Source organism: Micromys minutus (assembly GCF_963924665.1).
Source record: "Micromys minutus genome assembly, chromosome: 1".
Lineage (NCBI taxonomy): Eukaryota > Metazoa > Chordata > Mammalia > Rodentia > Muridae > Micromys > Micromys minutus.
In genome coordinates this window covers 24,849,411-24,869,300 of record NC_137969.1, presented here as the reverse complement: position 1 = coordinate 24,869,300, position 19,890 = coordinate 24,849,411, and the positions used below count along the sequence as shown (strand labels likewise).

The following is a 19,890-nucleotide window of genomic DNA, read 5'->3' as shown; positions in this document are numbered from 1 at the left end:
AGCTCCTTATGCTGCTCTCAGAAGCAGCACAAGAAAACTTCACTAATTCCTCACTGGTGGATGGTAAACTCATGACTACATGCAGAGGAAGATGGCTTCCCTGTGAAGCTGAGCAGCAGGTAGACTGTAAGTTCAGCTAAATAAAGATGAAGGGCAGAATGAATCCTGAGAACTGTCCTAGAATTTCTCCAGATCCTTACCTCGAGACACAGCGATGGAACATGGAAGGAATGGGCAAGCGGGCAGAAGTGATACATGTGTGAGCCACATCACTTCTATGCTTGTGCATGTGCTCACATGCACATCAGAACTCCTAATTTTATAACAATAAATTGTGTATAAATCATAACATACTATACATATATAGAAAAGGTTTTAGAACATTTTAATAAGCAAGATGGCAGAAATTTCTCATGGACCTTCATATGGAATCACAATGAAATATTCCAAAAAATTTTAAAAAGTTTTTATGTGTATGTGTGTCTGTGTGAATGTATGTTATGTGAATGTGTGCCCATAGAGTCAGAAGAGTACTTTAGATTCCCCCAGAGAAAAAGTTACTGGAGGTTGTGAGATACCCAACATAGGTGCTGGGAATCAAACACTGATCCTCTACAAAAGCAATGGATGCTCTTACGTGCTGAGCCATCTCTCCATCCCCAGCACAGATCTTTCCATGAAATTCACAAAGCACTCTCATGAGCCAGCACCTTCCTTCTATTTTGTCAGTGCTTTGGCTCCTCCATCTCCCAGCCTTCTAGTAAACCTGCAGATCATCTAAGCAGGGAATCCCTCGTCTATGACAAGTGGCATCTCTTGTGCTGTTTTCTAGACTCCTCCATCTTTCTGGCTTTATCACTTGATCAAAATGCACATTTGCATGTGCCTTTGTGTTTTTCACACTTGGGATTGCCAAACCTTTGAGATATTCACATTCATGCATTTCATGATTTGGAGGGTAGGTAGGAAACCACTGTTTCTTAAATCAGTGTCTCTGCCCCTTGCTCTCATGTCCCCTTAGGATTCTCAGTGTGTCTGTGCTGATTTGATGATGGTGTCCAAAGGTCATAATATTTGGCTACTTCTACTATATTGTCCTCAAGTTCTTCCTCTGCCTGCCCAGATCTATTTCTGGTGGACATCCTTACTTATTATGTTTCTCATTTCTTTCTAATTATGGTGCCAGGGTTTCTTTTTATAGCACACTTAACATTTCCCATCTTGTTGCAGACATTTCTTTCTGCATAGTGTTCTCCTGCAGTTCTCTGAGCATCTTGAGACAATTCTATTGCAGTTTGCCCAGCAGGTCGACCAGCTAGCCTTTCTGAGGCATGGTTTCCGTTCTGAGCAGATCATGCTCTCTTGTCTCTCTGTGACTGTAGCCTTGTGTTGCCTGTTGTCTTGTGATCTTTGATGACCACAACTGGAAACTGTGTGTGTGTTTTCTAAGCTTTATACAGTCTTACCCTTCAGCTTATGCTAGCTTCAAATTCATGACCCCTGCCCCCGTGCCTCAGCCTCCCAATTGTTAGAATTATAGGCATGTCTCATGTTCACTAAACACTTGATGTTTCAGCGTATGATACAGTAACTACAAATTCAGCAGTCTGTTTCCCATGACACTGCCTTATTTCTTTTGCCTCTGATCACTAAAGGCTTTGTCAACAGTGAGCACCAGACTGACATGTGTGAGGCATAGTGACATTGGGCCCCTTTCCCATACAGTTAGATATGCTGGCCCTTAAAAACCTGTCTTCCAAAGAAGAAAACAAGCAAAGAAAAGGCAGGAGGGTGTGCTCTAATTCTGCTTCAGCTGACCATGTCTGTCAGTGTCAGAGCACAGGTCTGTGTCTGGAGGGAAGGTCTGAAGTACCCATCCCTGGCCATATGCTAGCTGCTCCAGGAAAGCACACACATTTGCCTGTTGCAAGGCAAGGGCAAGTGTGGATTCTGTTCCTAGGTCAAAAGCTTAAACTGTCAAAACAGACCTATCCCACTTGATGCCTGGATGCTGGAGCCTTATAACAAACTGCAGAGTCTCAGAGTAGCCAGGAGCTACACTCTGCTATGCATCTGTAATGAGGGGGAGAACGGAGAAGACACTGGAGCTTGAACCCAGCTATCCTTTCCAACACCATGCTCCTCTATCCTGTGTGATATGAGTTTTATTTTACTTTAAATAAATTTATTACAAACACAGGATTTTTAAAAAAATTTCAAGCAAACTTGCCTTTGCCTTACTCCTATGAGAGCTTTTTATATAATTTGTGGTTTTGTAGATTCTTTGCATGAACATTTTTCTCTGCTAGGGAACTGCAGGACTTTTATTAACAGTTATTACAAGTCAACAATTCAAACCAAGTCCTAATAGATGGCTACCCTTGCAAGCATTTAGGAGTGGGTAGGTCAAAATGGCAGAAAAGCATTGTTTACCCCCTTAGACATGGAGCAGGAAAGGCATGGTTTTACGTAGGATCAGACCATACTGTGCTGAGCCTGATCTAACTCCATAGGATGACATTCTGCTGAATGTCCACAAAGATGCTAATGATTTGTGTGTTCAGTCTGTTTCCTGAAACTCTCACCAGTGAATGCACACAGTGTAAGGGGTGCACTTATAGGGACACCCACATATCTGGACAATGGCTGGGCTGAGCAGAGTACTGGAGAACTCTACTCATGAATTAGCCACACCAAAGTCACTTTGGCATGTGACCAGGGAGGACCAGGATAGGGCGAGAATGGGGAAAGGGGCTCTTAGCTGGAGAATCCATTTAGGCTGAGGCAGCCACTTCCGTTTACTTTACACTATTCAAGTAACTTTAAGAAAGCAAAAAAAGAAGAAGAAGAAGAAGAAGAAGAAGAAGGAGGAGGAGGAGGAGGAGGAGGAGGAGGAGGAGGAGGAGGAGGTGGAGGAAGAGGAGGAGGAGGAGGAGGAGGAGGAGGAGGAGGAGGAAGAGGAAGAGGAAGAAGAAGAAGAAGAAGAAGAAGAAGAAGAAGAAGAAGAAGAAGAAGAAGAAGAAGAAGAAGAAGAAGAAGAAGAAGAAGAAGAAGAAGAAGAAGAAGAAGAAGAGATGGCTTGTTGGGAGGAAGCAGGAAAGAGTTTCGAACTCTCCATAAAACAACAAAATCTGATTAGGAAATGCAGTTAGTGGACCTATGGGTTGCTGATGGGATGCTCTACAGTGCTTTGCTGGGCTGGGTGAGCAGGAAGGAGCAGGTCACAGGCCCCTGGTAGAGGGCTTGGATGCTGGGAATCCCCAGGGATTTGTGCTCATGACTTGTGGACATGACTTGTTAGGCCCTTCTTCCCCACACAAGGATCAGGGCTGTAACCCTAATAGGCCCAGCAGAGCCCCTCACCCTTTGCTGAAAGGAAACTATTAGCTTCAAATTTGCTTACTCAGCCAGGCAACTAATCTAGTGAGCTCTTCCCAACTTTCTTTTCTTCCCAAAGTTTCTATTTCTGAAGAGATGTTGAAGAAAGGCCTAATTGACTTTTCCCTTTGGCTCAGAAAAGTCTGAGGTACCTAGGTCCATAGCTCACAAATAAGGACATTAAGATATATAGCCTCTGGTCACAAAGGCCCTGAGAAGTTGTCTCCCTGTTACTCCACATTGCCCTTGGCTATGCCCTCTGTCCCAGGTCCTTTGCACATGCTTTGCCTTCTAATCTAATTGCTTTTCTTTTTCTCTTTCCTAAGATACTTTATTATAATGGGCAGGCAGGGACTTAGAATGTGTGGCCACATCTATTCTTCCTTCCTGTCTCACTTGACCTTGGGATCCCAAATCCCAGTGTATACTGTCTCCCAGTCTCTGCATGTGGCAAAGGATATGGAAGGACCACCTCACCTTGGGCAGGGCATACTTGGGCAGCTTCATCAGGACAAAGTCACTGCGGCGATAGGAGACATAGTATTTGGTACGGTTTGTTGATGTCGCCTAGGGGAGAAACACAGCATCAAGTGACAGAACCTCCAATCAAACTCAATTCTCAGTTTAAAAGTGGACAGCTTGGCCTGTCTGCTTATAGCCATGGTGGTTCCTCTTGAATGGCAGCTTTGCTAGACTCAGAATCACCTAAGAGATGGTGATGGATTCAGAGTAGCCCAGGAGATGGTGAGGCCCACCTCATGTTGTGTCTGTGAGAGCATCTTCAGAAAGGATTAACAAAACAGAGATCTACCCTAAGTTGGAACAGAAGCAGGGAGCAAGCCAGCACCACAGGTGTCTCCCTCTGTATTCTAGCTGACATGGGGTAAGCTTCTTGGCTTTGCCAGGCCCTCCTCATCAGGGTAGATGGCAATGTCCCAAACTGTGAGCAAAGTAACTCTCCCTTCCTTCCAGTTGTCTGGCAGATTCTCTGTCCTAGTCACAAGACATCTAACATGTCTCCTTCTGCCTGAAATTGCAGGCTCTTCTTTCAAAGCTCCCTGTTGAGTGCCCAACTGGAAGGACTTCCTACATCTTTCTAGCAACTAGAACCCGCCTCTCACCTCATCTCTGAGCATCCTGTCTCCTTGTAGCCCAGTCATGGGACAAGGTGGAAAGTCCCATTTCCAAAATGCTCTCAGAAAGAGCACTTCACCAAGCCCCTGGGTGGAGGTATAGACAGGCCAAAGGTAAGTGTGTCTCCAAAAGTGACTATTTAGCTTAGAAAGCTGGGAACCAAAATAAGTCACATTCCCCAGGGCCTATCTACATGGCCAGCACCACCCTTGGCACTCCACCAGGGCATTACCTCTGACTGTAAAGCAAACAGCCCCTAAGTTTGGTCATCTGAGCCAAAGAGATGAGGAAACAGAGGCCCAGAGATTACACAGTTTATATCCTGCATTGAAGAGGAGGGTGGAGAAGAGGCCTTTGCTCCCTTGGGTAGTCAAGGAAATGGCCTGTCTCTGTAGATGCACTTGGAGATGGTGATGGTCAGTTATCAATGTAATGGGTGATTTAGAATCACCATGGAAACCAGTCTTTGGGCTTGTCTGTGAAAGATTATCTGGGTTTACTGACATGGGAAAGCCACTCTGAATGTAGGCGGTGCGTTCTATAGGCTGGAGTCAGGGACTGAATAAGATGGAGAAAGTGAGCTGAGTTCCAGCATCCACTCTGTTCTCCAGCTGTGTGTGACTGAGCAGCTGCCTCGTGCTCCTGCTGCCAAACCTTTCCTGATGAATGCACTGCCTTGCTGGAATTGAAAAGTAGAAGAAACCATTCACCCTTAGGGTGAGCTTGTCAAGTACTTCGGCACAGCAATAAAAAAAAAGGGGGAGCTAGCAAGTTTAGCAGGGGCCACACCGCCCACTTCATAAATGGCCAAGAAGCTTCTCAGCAGGGTTCACTAGCATTTCCCAATTGACATGAGATGTATACTGGGGGCACCACAGCAGTGTCCTGGTCACAGGGGTTCAATAACCAGAGCATCCAGGATAAGAACCAACACATGAGAGGAACCATCTGAGATGTATAAACTTGGATTTGTGAGTCCCAGATAGTGGAGAGGTGCATCAGGAAAACAACAGGAAAAAAACCTTGAGCCAAGGTTCTGGTACCTGGACACCTCTGTAGATGCTTCTGCCACCATAAAGGTGCAGAGACTCTGCGCCCTGCTAAGTGGCATTTGGAAGTGAGGTGCTGTTTTATTGATCCTTATGATGGCAGAGGGTCATGCACTGTCCCCTCCCAGCACCTGGAACACTCACCTTCAAAAAGATGTACTCATCCTGCACGGTCAGGGACCCGCGGTCAATGGGGCCAGAGAAGGGTGCTGTGTGCAGCTGGGCTGAGCAGTTGTAGATCAGACACGTGTAGTACCGGTAGTCTGCAGGGGACAAGAGCAGCCAGGAGATACAGACCCTGCTGAGACTCTGGGCTCCCATCACTTGGTAACACCAGCACCTTGACTTGGCCTGGAGTTTCATTTTTCCCAGAGGCTCACCCACCACGATGCCAGTCCAGTGGGGACAGGCACCATTCAGGATTTTCTTTAGCTCCCGGGGAGAAATTGCTAGTGTGTTGGAGAATTATTATCCAAAGGAAGGGATAACCAGACCGCTCAGGAACCTTCCTAGACTCCACCTAGCCCAAGCCCTACCGTCTCACAGAGCTGGGCACCTTTCTAGGCAGGAGTAGGTGTCTCTAGGCACATGCTCATTCTAGCTCAAAGCCCAAACTGCCATGTTTCCTCACAAGCTCCAGTACACCAGACTGAACTTGGGTTCTGCCGGGAGGCTGCTGTCTCCGACCTGAGAGGTATCTCCACGGCTGGTGGAAACAGCCAGACTGCGGACATTCACTCACTCGTTCATTTGCTCACCCACCCACCCATTCATCCACTCATTCAATTATCCACTCATTCGCTCATCTGCCCACTCGTATGCTTACTCATTCATTAACTCACTCATCCACCCACTGACTCATTCATTAACTCACTCATCCACTCGCTCATTTACCTGTTATTCACTCATTAACCCACACTCATTCATTTACTTGTTATTCATTCGTTCATTCATCCATCCATCCATCCATCCATTAACCCACCTTCACTCATTCATTCACTCGTTTATTTATTCATTAACCTACTCTCACTCCCGTTCCTGGACTATTCATGAGGAAACAGCCTGAGGAAGGTCCTGAGAAGTGAGGACTGGCTCTTGGGAGCGGTGAGAACTGCTGCTTTGGAGAGAGGCAGATAGACAATGAGGTGGCTCTGGTATGCTGACAGCAGTGAGCATCATTCTGTCCATACACAGGCCTGCACAACGGTGCACCCAGGGGGCTTGGCTCCATGTAACAATTCTGCAGGCAGACTGAGAACCGGTCAGCACTCAACCTCAAGAGGCTCTCAGGCCAGGGGAATGCACAGAGAGCTGGGTGCTAGGGTGCTGTGGAGTCCCGAGAGTGGTTGTGGAGTCCTAAGGTGGCCTGGGGAGGGGGGTGATAGGGAAAAGCCCACAATAGATAAAAAGGGACAGGTAGTCCCAGCCAAGTAACAGTAGTGATCATGGAACAGTGTCTTCTGGAGGATAACAGGGACATTAGGAGATGAGACCTCAGGACTCTGAGTGAGCTGCTACCAAGCTCTGCACACGGTTCCAGCTGGGAACACTGTTCTAGGCTGGGGGCCGGTGAATTGGGATGTGAGGTCTTCAGGAGCTGGGCAGGGCCCCATTCATGGGCCAAGTTTGTACAGGAGCTTTTATTGCAGAGTTTAGCCTGCTGTATATGAGCTCTGTTTCCTCCAAAAGAGAGGTTATGTGAAAGACATAAACAGCCCTGATCCATGTCTCAGCCTATCTTTTCTCCTAGGGCAGGGCATGTCCTGAGTCTCAGCCAGCCATGCTGCCATTAGGAGCCTGGTAGGTGTCACCTCTGTACATCCCTGCATAGAGTATGTGTGTGTCCTAAGACTTGGCAACCCAGTGCCCCCCTTCTCCGAGCTTTGTTCCCTGCTTACCAAAACAGCAGCTGTGGTAACATTTGGTCCCACCCTTTGAGGTATGGAGCCCTGACTGAGAACTTGGAAATGGCGCATGTTATCACCTGGCAGCAGCTGCCTGTACAGGGAACTAACCTGCGTGGGTCCATGTTTGGCCATATCCACTAAAGGAGGACCAAATTTTCTGCCTAGGTCTCCCACGACTCCACCTAGCTGGTGCCTGTGGACTGCAAAGGTCTGCCAGGACAATGACCTCTGTCACTTTCCCAACACTTGCTCATTGTGAAGGCCCCAAAGTTACTTGCTGGCCTGACCCAGCCCTGCCAATGGGAGGGGAGCCATCCAGAGACCCAGAGCCATCTCAGCCCTCCACCAGGCTGGGTGGGGCCATGCAGTAGCAAAGACTCAGTGCTCAGGAGCTGGAACAAATTGCCCTTTTAATAGACTTCCCACAGAGCAGGGTTCCTCCACTTCAATTCATCCCCAGCGGGAAAACAATTGTGCTTTGGAATTACAGCATATCAGAACACAGTGAGGTCAGTGCACAGGGCTGACCACTGAGGAGATACACCAGTGAACAAGAGCCAAGCTGAGCGGCACCACTGGGCAAGGAAGCTCAGGGACATCGTGACTGCACACCACCTGCTTACCTCCACTGAGGTCCTGAGCTTCCATGTGGACCAGGTTGGGGTCATCATCCACTCCAGACACAGCCCTGGAAAAGAAAAGGTTAAAGATGATATCAGAGAATCGGTGGCTAAAACCTCCCCTTGGGCTTCCACTGACCACATGGCTTCTTTGGCTATGGGACTTGTACTGGCTGGTTTTGTGTCAACTTGACACAAGTTGGAGTTATCACAGAGAAAGGAGCCTCCGTTGAGGAAATGCCTCCATGAGATCCAGCTGAAAGGCATTTTCTCAGCTAGTAATCAATGGGGGAGGGCCCAGCCCATTGTGGGTAGTACCATCCTGGGCTGGTAGATCTGGGTTCTATAATAAAGCAAACTTAGCAAGCCAGGGGAAGCAAGCCAGTAAGTAACATCCCTCCATAACCTCTGCATCTGCTCCTGCTTCCTGACCTGCCTGAGGTCCAGTCCTGACTTCCTTTGATGATAAACAGCAATGTGGAAGTGTAAGCTGAATAAACCCTTTCCTCCCCAACTTGCTTCTTGGTCATGATGTTTGTGCAGGAATAGAAACCCTGACTAAGACAGGGCTACTCTTGTTTTGTGAGTCCAGAAGATGCAGCCCACCCCACTAGACCTTCCAGGTCCATCAGGAACCTTGACAAAGCTGGATAAATCTGGCTCAAATGTGGGTAAACTGACACCCACTTATTCACAGCACTGTTTATGTGATTCACTTCTTCATTGGGGTCCCACACCCCAGTAAGACACAGGCTGGGAGGGCTAGCCCAAGTCTGCACAGAGGGAAAATCAGAGGTGCGCAGAGATACTCCCATGGCTGTACACCCCTAACAGGCTCACTGGGATTCCAACTAAGGATCTGAGTGGTGCCCCACCTTCACCCCCCAGATGTCTGGAAAAATCCCTTCCCAGTCTAATCCAAGTCTCAGTGTTGGCAGAGGATCTGTGAGAGCAATTTTCTCCTGTCCTATCCTTCCAAACATACCAGACTCCCATAAGCCATGGGTAAGCCTTGCATCTCATAGACCAGGAGTTATGTGGCTTGCCCAAGGACAAGGTTGCTGGCTAGGGTGGCGTGAAGTTGACCCAGAATTCATACTCCTTTCAGAGTTCCCCTGCTGGTGAGGTCTGTGTCCTGGGACCCTATTAAGAAGTTTATGTTATACCTCCAGAAGGCAGCCACAGGACATCCAGAGAAGTACTACAGCATCTCCAGGAGCCACTGGGACCTACTCTGCCAGAGTGATAAGACGTGGGCTGAGAGCTAAGGGACCAAGAAACTCAGGCTGGGACCCTTCCCAGCTGCCACACCTCTGCTTCCAAACTCACGGATGTGTTCATTTACATAGGAGAGAGAACAGAGTGAGAAAAGGAGGGAGAAGAGAGCTAAGAATGAAGGAGGAGGGTGGGAAAGGGGAGAGAGGGGGAGGGGAGAGGGGAAGAGGAGAGAGGGAGAAAGAGAGAGAAGGAGGGAGGAGGAGGGAGGGAGGGATTGAGAGAGAGAGAGAGAGAGAGAGAGAGAGAGAGAGAGAGAGAGAGAGAGAGAGAGAGAGAAAGAATATGTACATGTTGGTGCAGAGGCTATAGGGACCCAGGAAATAGCTGCACACACCGGCAGATCTGGGGAGCAGGGACATTCTAGGTGCTCTGAAGGCCTTTTAAAGGCTTATTTACCTGATTACTCAGTCATTCATTCATCTGCCCCTCATTCACTCACTCACTCATAACAGGGCGCTAGCCAGTGTCTGTTTTCGTGATTTTATGCCGAGGCTGCTGACTGCGGAGGGGAGGCGGCAGTCCAGAATAGACGCCTTACTGCACCCCTCAGGATCTCCCTAATGAGCCAGCGTGTTCTGTAGCCTCAACACTGCTAATGAGCCAGGCCTGAGCCAGAGCAGAGGTCCTGGTGCTTTCTTCTGCAGATCCAAGGACAAAGCTGTCAAAACAGCATTATCTACTGCTCACAACAGGGGCCATCCCTTGTCTGTCACCACATTCCAGAAAGGATCCAACCAGCTGTGCTGCCAAGCATCCTACGATTCTTCCACATAACAGGCACAGCCCCAAGCCACAGGAGAAGCCTGTGGGCAGAGCCAGTCTGATTTGTCCAAGGTAATAGCAGCTTGAGTGTTAGTCCTTTTTCCCCCATATCCCAGGACTGGCTTCCCTCTAGCTAGAGTAGCCATGAGCCAGTCTGGGGCCCCCTTAGCCTGGCTTGGTACAGGTGACAATGCTCCAGTCTCCCTGAAGCCTTCATGTCTGTGGAACTGGAGAAATCACACTTCCTGACCTTAGCTCCCACTCCTGACCTTAGCCCCTACTTCGTGACCTTGGCCCCCACTTCTGGGGAGTGATTCAAAGGGCAGTTTCTGCTTTCCAGAGAGGACATCAGTGTTGGGCCTGTGGCTGACAGCAGACATCTGGTTTCAGGAAGTATACTCCAGTGCGTTGCTACAGAGAAACGATCTTCATTTCCTCCCAGGAGCAGAAAGCACAGACGTCAGGAGCCAGTGTTCAAAACTAACATGGGAAGTGGATCTTTGCAAGCACAGCTTGGAGTTACAAGAAGGTGGGATGGGAAGGAGGGGTTCGTTCAAACACTTGGCATGTGCTCCCTGGGCCTCAGAGCTGCCTGACGGGCCAGCGGGGCTGGAATGCTGTTCATGTCCTTGAGGGGCTCCCAGAACGTCATACAAATGGGGAGCCAGTACCCCCTGGCCTTTGTCTGGGACCTGGGGCCCATTCCACCTTCTTTTACCCTCTCACCTGCTTCTTTCCTCAGATGCTGGTGGGTCTTTGGCTCCTAGCAGGACTGAACATTGTGATAGTGTGGGACAAAGGAGTGAGACCCAGGGAACTGGTGGGACAAGAAAGTAGGCCTAAGCAGGCAGGGCCTTTGGCATTCCTGGAGCAAGCGGGGCTTAACACAGGGCACCTCTCAGGCGCAGGTAGGAGCTGAGTTGGCAGGGAGTTGGGAGGAGGGCCTCCAGAAGCATTGAGATACCCTGAGCTGAACTACGCCAGGGTTCCTGTGTTTCCCAATAGATAGACACAGAGGACAAGGTGGGGCCTGAACGGCACAAAGCCACATACCCTGGGCATGAGAGATGCTGAGTCCTGGACACCCCCAGGAGCACACAGAGGAACCTAGAGATCCCCGGAGTGAGGAGGGAAATAAAGGCTTATGGAAAGGACTCTCACCAGAACACGTGGTCCTTGGTCACCTGTTCCTGTAGAAGTGTCCACTTCTTCCCCAGGTCCGAGGACACATACAACTGCAGAGCAGACAAAAGAGAGACAGAAGAACCTTGGCAGGGAGGTCTGAGTGACAGTGATCTGCTACAGGGCTCCCCAAAGGAAGCCATTTTTGTCCTTCAGGTATACTGGAGCTAACACACAGGCCAACCACTAAGGGTTGAAGCCAAAGAGAGGGCGCCACATTGGGGTCTTCTCACCCAGTCAACCTGGCAGATAAATTCTTGCAGATGGACAAACAACCAAATCCAGAGGGTCACCAGGGTTGGGTTTCCTCTTCTGGACCAGCCTGGGGTGGCACATACAGTCTGGTAGATTCACACGGGACCCTGGCTCTTCTTTCCCTCCTCCAGCCCTTCTCAGGACTTCCCCGGGTCCAGCTCCCTTTGCGGAACACTTCTGCACAGGACTCTGGTGACCTCATGGGACAGGGGTTGCTGCTCTTTGTCCTCAGCAGCAGGCGGCTGAGGAAGAGGCTATTGGTTGAGGGTGACAGAGAATAGCTAGTGTGGGCTGTGGCTTCATTTCTCAGGTAGGGTCAGGGACAAGTTTTGAGCAGAGTAGCCTTGGCTTCCTCCTGGGCATGCCCTCTGTCTGCTGTGATTGAGGTGGGGCAGTGGGAAGACCCCGACGGGGGTAGACTGAGCTCTTGCCAGACGGTTTGCAGTTGGTCAGCCTCGGAGCCCAGCTGTAGAACAGATAAGCCAGGCACGCATTTGCTACACGGCAGACAGTGAGTGCTAATACCAACTCCCTCATTCTCCTGTTCCTGCATTCTCATAGCTCTCATAGCAACCTTCATATACTGAGACAGCAGGCATCGGCTCTGTCACCACAGGCCCCAAGACATCTTTCACTTGCATTATTCCATGGTTTTATAGGTGTCACCTCCAGTGCTGGCTTACTATGACAACTGTGCCCTTCATCTCTTTCTGGAGACATGTGGGCACTGAAGACCCCTTTGGTCCTACAGGGTTCTGTACATTGAAGCCTGTGGCACTGTCTGTTACTTGTAGCTGACTTCAGAGGGCGGACAGGAAAGAAATTCCTGCCTATGGTTCTTCCCCTGCTCTCTGTACTCGTATGACATTTAGTTTCCCCAACCACCAGACATCATCCTTGGCATTGACATTCTGAAGGGGGAGCTTTTGATTCCAGCGTCCATGGCTTCTGCCATTGCCCTTCATCCACAGATGAGTGACCTCACATATGTTCTGAGTTCTTCTAAGCCTCAGTTTCTCATGTTAAACGCTAGGACTCCACATTCCTCCCTTAAAGGGATGTGGCAGGATATCTCAATCACCACACAAAATGCAAGGCATCTGGGTAATGTACAGTGGAAACTCCTCTGCTCGGAACAGTGCACAGGGAATTGGCCCTAGGTGTGGAGCGCCTGGCTTCAGGCTCACTTCCTTCCACCCCATTTCCAATCTCTGTGTACCCTTGGCTGCCTGGGGCACTCACCCACCTTGCTTGCCTTCTGTACCATTGCTGACTGAATCCTTGTCTACCAGGTACACCAGTGAGTTTTCTGAATGATTGAACACATTTGGCCGCAGGGCAAAGGCTAGCTAGAAAGGGCAGAAGAGTAAGTATTTCTGGCTCGGTGGGCTGAGTGGCCGCTATGGGAACCCTCACCTCTGCCCTCTGAGCAGAAGCTGAGAGAGTTGAGAGTCCTGGCTAGATATATAAGCATGGCTGAATGCCAAAAAACCAAAACCAAAAACGACCCCTCCCCCAAATAAAATGCCTAACAGGTAGCTGGACGTTATGTGTGGACACCTTCTCTGGATCACTTGGATAAGAAAGCATCATCTCCCATCTGTAAAACAGCTTCAAACAGTGAAGTTTCCTTATTTTGGATGGCTGCTGGACAGGCAACATACTCCTGTGCTCTGTGAAGTCCCTGGGCTTCAATAACCCAAGGCTCAGTAACTATCAAGGCACATGGCTCAGCTTGGCTGTGATCAATATCAAATGCTGTCTCACTGAAAGCCCATACAAAAACACACACTCAAACCTATATAGACACACACACTCATACCTACAGACGTCACGCTCATGCACAAACATGATCACAGACACAACCACGAGAAGAATAATTTTTCTACTTTTACAAGGTAAGGGAACTAAGGTTCAGAGAGGTAGCACATCACTCAGCACAGCATTTGCACATAGCAGAAAATCCCATCTCATAGACCTAAGTTTATAGTACTATGTCAGTGGTAAAACAGTGAAGAATGGCTGGCCATCTCTGGGTCATCTGAATGATGGAGGAAGCTCCTTTCCATCTCATGAATCAGTTTATACATCCACAAATTGGTAGAGCATTGCTCATACCCACAGCCAGTCAAGAAGAAAAATATTTAGGGGTCTAGTGACAATATTTCTGCATTAATGGGGACATTATCATTGTTATCACTACCAATCCCAGAGCTTTATGGAGCCTTTCCAATTCATTTTCATGGGTGGTGCTGATTTTACTATCTGTCATCATTGCTGCAGAAATAGAACACTTCTGCTTAATAAAAGATAGACATAGAAAACAAATAAGAACCAACATTGGAGGGATACCCTAGCAGCTAAAATCTTCATAGAGGTAGCCTGTGGCATGGTGGTAGATCAGCTCCAGAGGGTATGATGGAATATACTTTTGAGCATTACATCCCTGAGAAAGGGTAAGGTGAGAAAGTATAGCCAAGGTAAGGAGAAGGTGACATCAAGGGAAAGTGTACCCTAGAAGTGCACATCAGTGACCCTCATATGGGACCAGAGGTCCAGCAGCTTTGCTCCGAGCTCTGGTGGGACCACTATTGGTGGTCCTCAACTTTCATTCTCCCTTGCTCAAAATACCTTGTTGTCTTCATAGGTAGAGCACTAATACCTACTATTGTGCTGACTCTCTTGCAGCTAGACTATTGGGCCAGAGTAGGAATGTGTTTATGGGGTTTGGAAAGCTAAATTGAAATGAGTTGTTTCCTTTCTCTCCTTGGGGTATACCCTCATGTCTCAGGGAGCATGCTTAACTCTAGAGTGCAGTGGAAAATGTACATTCTGCTTTTTACATGGGTGCTAGGGATCTGAACTCAGGTCTCCACGCTTGTGCAAAAAGCTCTTTGTAGACTGAGTTATCTCCCCAGCCCCGGAAGAGTTTCTTGACTGAAAGAGAGGGGAAGCAGGAATGAAAGCAAAACAAAGTGAATCTGACCTTATCTTAGAAATAAGTGCCCCAGCCAGAAAGCAGTCCGTAGTTCAAGCCTAGGGAGATAAGTCTGTGGGTGATGAGACAGTATTCCCAAGGGATCTGGGTGGAAAGTGAGAACCAGCCATGAGAGCCTTAGTACTTTGCTAAGACTTGAGAGGAACACATACTGGGTATCACTCAAGAAGCCTGGCCAGATTATAGTAAGGTACCTCAGATTGTGTCCCAAATCATGGCATAGTGAGGAAGGAACAGAGGGAAGTAGGATATTCCCAAGTAAGACAGAGCTTTTATCAGAGCAAGGGCAGGCATCTGAGAAGAGAGAGGAAGGAGAGGTAAGAAAACGGCAGAGCAGGGGAAAGGAGTCTGGGTCTGAATAAACAGCTTGGTCCTTTTGTTCATAGAGTGTTTGTGCCTACCTGGTGGCTCTGGATGTGGTGTATGACTCCAGTCAAAGTTGAAGCTGGTCAAGTTTCTGTTTTGTTTCACCCATGTGGTGAAACCAGCATACTCCCCAGATGAGAACCACATGGAATCCTGGACCCTAGTAGCCAAGAACCACACCCGGAACATTCCAGAAAAGCCTGGCATGGTCCCAGCTACCTAAGGACCCAAGACTAATACCCAGAACTCTGCTCTGAGCCAGGATGCTTCTCAGAGTGTGCCTCTCAACAGTGTCCAGACGCCTGGCTAACAGCAAATTTGTAGAGTCAGAGCTGGCCTGATTCCACAAACCCAGCCTCTTGGGCATCTAAGTATTGACAGACCACCAAGCCCCCACAAAACTCAAGCCAGCCATCACTTACTAATTTCCCCAAATCCCTCATTCCTTTTATAACAGCAATTAAACCTTTTTCCCTCTCCTTTCTTTCCTTTTCATCACAGAAGAGAGCCAAGGAAAATAACCAAGGTTTCAGCTCCATTAATTTTTCAGGGCACCATAAATTAAGGAGCAATTGCAACACAGTCAATTTCTTCGGGAAAATAACTCGCCGTAGCTGTGCTTTGGTCTAATTACATGGAAGGCTAAGTACTGCTATTAATACCCATAAGGGTGTGCAGCCCTGAGGGAAAGAGATAGGAACAGACAGGCAGCCATAGGCCTGGGACACTAGACAATATGTGTTAGAACTTGGCAAGAAGGCTGGGCTCTGGGGAAAGCCGGTTTTGGTCATCATCAAGGCTTCCACTTGGGGTACTCTTACCTAGATGATCCCCATTATTAGTAATTTGTCATTGATACATATATCCATTTATTTAACTAACTTTTATCCATCCATCACCCATCCATCTATTTTTTTCATCATCTACCTCCTGCCCACCATCCTACTTCCCCAGACATCTCTCCATTACCTCACATTCCTATGTACTAATCTGTTTGCTCATCTGGTCCCATTCCTGAACCCATGCATTTATTCATAATCTGTTAATATATATACATACATATAATCAGTCTATCCAAATCTATTCATCTATCCATAATCTACCTATGGTGGTTTAAATAGGTATGACCCCAAAGATTCATGTGTTTGAATGCTTGACAAGTCATTACTAAGAGGTGTGGCCTTGTTAGAGGAATGGTGTTACTGTGGAGGTGGGCTTTGAGGTTTCCTATGCTCAAACTGTGCACACAGTGTTGCACACAGTCTCCTTCTTTTGCCTGCAGATTAAGGTGTAGAACTCTTGGCTCCTCCATCACCATGTCTGCTTTACACTGCTATGCTTCCCTCCATGATGATAATAAACTGAACCTCTGAAACTGTAATCATGTCCCAATTAAATATGTTCCTTAGTAAGAACTGTCTTGGTCATGGTGTCTTTTCACAGCAATAAAATCCAAACTAAGACACAACCCATCTATCTAAAATCTATTTATCCATCTATTTTCCATCTGTTCATCTATCTATCCTTCTCTATATTAATAATCTATCCAATCATCTACCTTTTCATCCGTCCATCCATCCATCCATCCATCCATCCATCCATCCATCCATCCATCCATCCATATGTCCATCTATAATATATTCACCCAGCATATATTTTGAGAAAACACTTGATTTTATGATGTTAAAATATAAAGCTAACATGCTTATCTTCTCAGAGCTTAGCCCTAGTGTGTGTATGTGTGTGTGTGTGTGTGTGTGTGTGTGTGTGTGTGTACTGCAGATTGTGATCAAACAGTATAGGAAACACACAACTTCATGTTAGCACCAGGGAAGGGGCACAGGAGTGGGATGAACTTGGAAGATGAGTCCATGCATGTTGCATTTTAGGTACAGAGGCCTGGTAGAATGGATCCATGTCACACCTGTCCCCCTCCCAGGGGCTGATGAATAGCAGTTCCCAGTGGCTACTGTACAGGCCTTTAGATATCTACAGTCATAGACATAAGCACACCAAGCACGTCCATGTTTGCATGCAGTGGGCATTCTAAGGCTGGGCAGAGACTTAACCATGAAAACACAGCAGTGCTACTTTACCCAAAGCACACAACAACCACCAAGACTGGGAAAGGGGGACCATTTCTCCCCAGAGACTCAAAGACAGTAAACTTTAGCCCAGAGATACAAATTTTGCACTTCTGGCCCCTAGGAATGTGACAAGACACGTTTTTTGTCATTTAAATCTTTAAATCTGTGGTTACTGCTACATGATGACAGGAAACAAAACAGTGCCCTTCACCTGAGCATGTTCTAGCCTAAGCAGAGGAGGAGAGGCAGAGGGCAAGGACTCGACAGTATCTAAGACCTCTTTACCTGGCTCATAGGCTTCTGTGTGCCAACGGCAGCTCACCCAATAGTCACAGTGTGGCAGGTACTTTATGTCTGTCACCAGGGCCAGATACCTCTTCTGGGACCTTTCTCTTGCCTGTTATATGGTATGGTGGCACCTCTAGTCATTGTAACACATACCATTGGTGTGAGACTCCCTATGCTGACACACGGCCACATGTGCGTGTTAATGAGAGCAATATTGGGTGTCAATGAATGAAATATTGGGGTTCATGTCTCTCAGTTCCAAGAAGGCTTTTCTTCATCAGTTGGGGGAGTGGTTCAGAGTCTGATAAGAAAGCTGCTTCTGTCCTGATGATCATCTGGTTGGGTCATGTGACCTCACAACCCATGTCCTCTTACCTTGCTGTCCTTGGTGTAGGCAAGAACCTTGTCCTCCTCCTTGGGGTGGAAGAGGAGAGTCTCGACAAGGAAGGGGACAGGATACTTCTGGAACGTGGAGCCCTCATCGGTGCTGAGGAAGAGGCTCTGTTCCCTGTCACCGAGAGATGAGCTCACCAGGATGATCTGAAACACAGAATATGAGACTGAAATCAGGGTCACTGCTAGGAGGTACGTGCTCCATCAGTGCCACTCTCCACCCCCACTCTGGAAGGTCTTCTTCAGGTGCTATGGAAGAGCTGAGGCTTGACATGGAATCCTGAAGTTCAAGGTCGCTACTATAAAGAGTAGGCCCAGGGGAGAGCTGAGACAGGTGTGGGCATCACTCAGGATATCTGAATGAGGACGATATGATACAGGTGATGTGAGGTGACCTGGGTGATGGGAGTGGATGTGATATTAGGTGGGTAGTGACCTGGATTTCAAAGGGGCAAAAGGGACTGACAGGGATGGAAAGGTTGCTGCAAGGTCACTGCAGCCAGCAGACTAGTGTCCCTGAAAACATGTACTCACATATTAAACCCCTGGGAAGGTGAGAATTGAGAAAATATCATGTCCTAAGTCCTTCATGTTGTGTGAGCTGTGGGTTTGGGGCTGTTCCTTGCCCTCAAAAAGTTCATTTTGGCAGTAGTATTAGTTTCCATTTTGAGCACAAACACGGGGGGCAGGGTGACTGTACTGTGGTAGGTATGTAAATAAGGCCACCTGACCAGCAAAATGACATTTATAAAGGCAGAGACGGTGTCATTGTAGAGATCCACTAAAGTAAACTGGACCCTCTGAGTAAATGATGCGTTAAATCACAGCAGGAAAAACAGGCCAGTAATTTATCTGACACACCAGACAGAGGAAAGGTTGCAACACCCTTACCTGGATGCTGGAAAGAAGAGGTTGCCTGGTTTAGGGAGAGACAGGAGAGAGGGCCAGAGGGCTGAGAGAATGAATGAACACTGAGAACTGGCAAGGGTTGGGGCTAGGGGCATCTCTAGGGTGTGCCAGAGATCTGGGATTGGGAAGGATCCCAGGAGTCGATGGTAGTGACGTTAGCAGGGAGTTCTAGCACTGGGAATAACCTGGAGTGGCCACTTCCTGACCTGCTTGAGTTGCAGTTCTGACTTCTTTTGGTGATGAACAGCAGTGTGGAAGTATAAGCTGAATAAACCCTTTCCTCCCCAACTCTCTTCTTGGTCATGATGTTTGTGCAGGAACAGAAACCCTGACTAAGACAGACGCCAACCCAGCCATAAAACTTTTGACCCCAAATTGTTCCTGTCTACAAGAAATGCAGGAACAAAAATGGAGTAGAGGTGGAGGAATGGCCAAACAATAACTGGCCCAACTTGAGACCCATCGGAAGGGCAAGTACCAATCCCTGACACTATTAATAATACTTTGTTATGCTTACAGACAGGAGCCTAGCATAACTGTCCTCTGAGAGGCTCCACCCAGCATTTGACAGAAAGATACAATGACCCACAGCCAAACATTGGATGGAGCTTGGGAAGTCTTATGGGATCCAAAGGGGAGAGGGACTCCACAAGAAGACCACCAAACAGAGTCAACTAGCATGGCCCTTGGGGACTCTCAGAGGCTGAACCACCAACTAAAGAGCATACAAGGGTCAGCCCTAGCCCCGCACCCTGCATATATGTAGTAGATGGGCAGCTTGGTCTTCATTCAGATCCTCCAACAACTAGAGTGGGAGCTGTCCCTAAAGCTGTTGCCTGTCTATGGGAATCCATTCCCCTAACTGAGCTGCCTTGTCTGGCGGTGGTGAAAGAGGATGCACCTAGTCCTACAGAGGCTTGATGTGTTAGGGTTGGGGATACCCAAGGGCTCTTATACCCTTTTAGAGGAGAAGGGGAGGAAAGATAGAGGGAGGGGTTGTGTGAGGGGGAGACCTGGAGGAGCAGAGAAGCAAGCAGGTTGTAAAGTGAATAAATAAATAAATTAGTGGAGGGAATAAAGAAGAGGCTACCCCACCATGGGAACATGAGCCATAGAATCAACTAAGGACTCAAGGGGCTCACAGAGACTGAAGTGACAATCACAAGCTAATATGAGTCTGAGCTAGGGCCTCTGCGTCTACCTTATGGTTGCATTCTGGCGTTCTTACGGGACACCCAACAGTGAGAGTTGTGGGTACCTCTGACTCTCTTGCCTGTGCTTGAG

The 19,890-nt window shown here is 48.0% G+C and overlaps 1 protein-coding gene across 1 annotated transcript in view; it reads right to left on the bottom strand.

Annotated features, from left to right (window-relative positions):
- The window catches only part of SORCS2 (sortilin related VPS10 domain containing receptor 2), a gene marked incomplete at its 5' end in the record, with an annotated part of 358,408 nt that overhangs the window by 41,009 nt on the left and 297,509 nt on the right, over nt 1-19,890 (bottom strand). Inside the window, 5 exons of the mRNA XM_080931404.1 lie at nt 3,856-3,945; nt 5,706-5,824; nt 8,092-8,156; nt 11,290-11,363; nt 17,680-17,844. Of these exons, the coding sequence (XP_080787530.1) occupies nt 3,856-3,945; nt 5,706-5,824; nt 8,092-8,156; nt 11,290-11,363; nt 17,680-17,844 (513 nt within the window). The remainder of the gene's footprint in view (nt 1-3,855; nt 3,946-5,705; nt 5,825-8,091; nt 8,157-11,289; nt 11,364-17,679; nt 17,845-19,890) is intronic.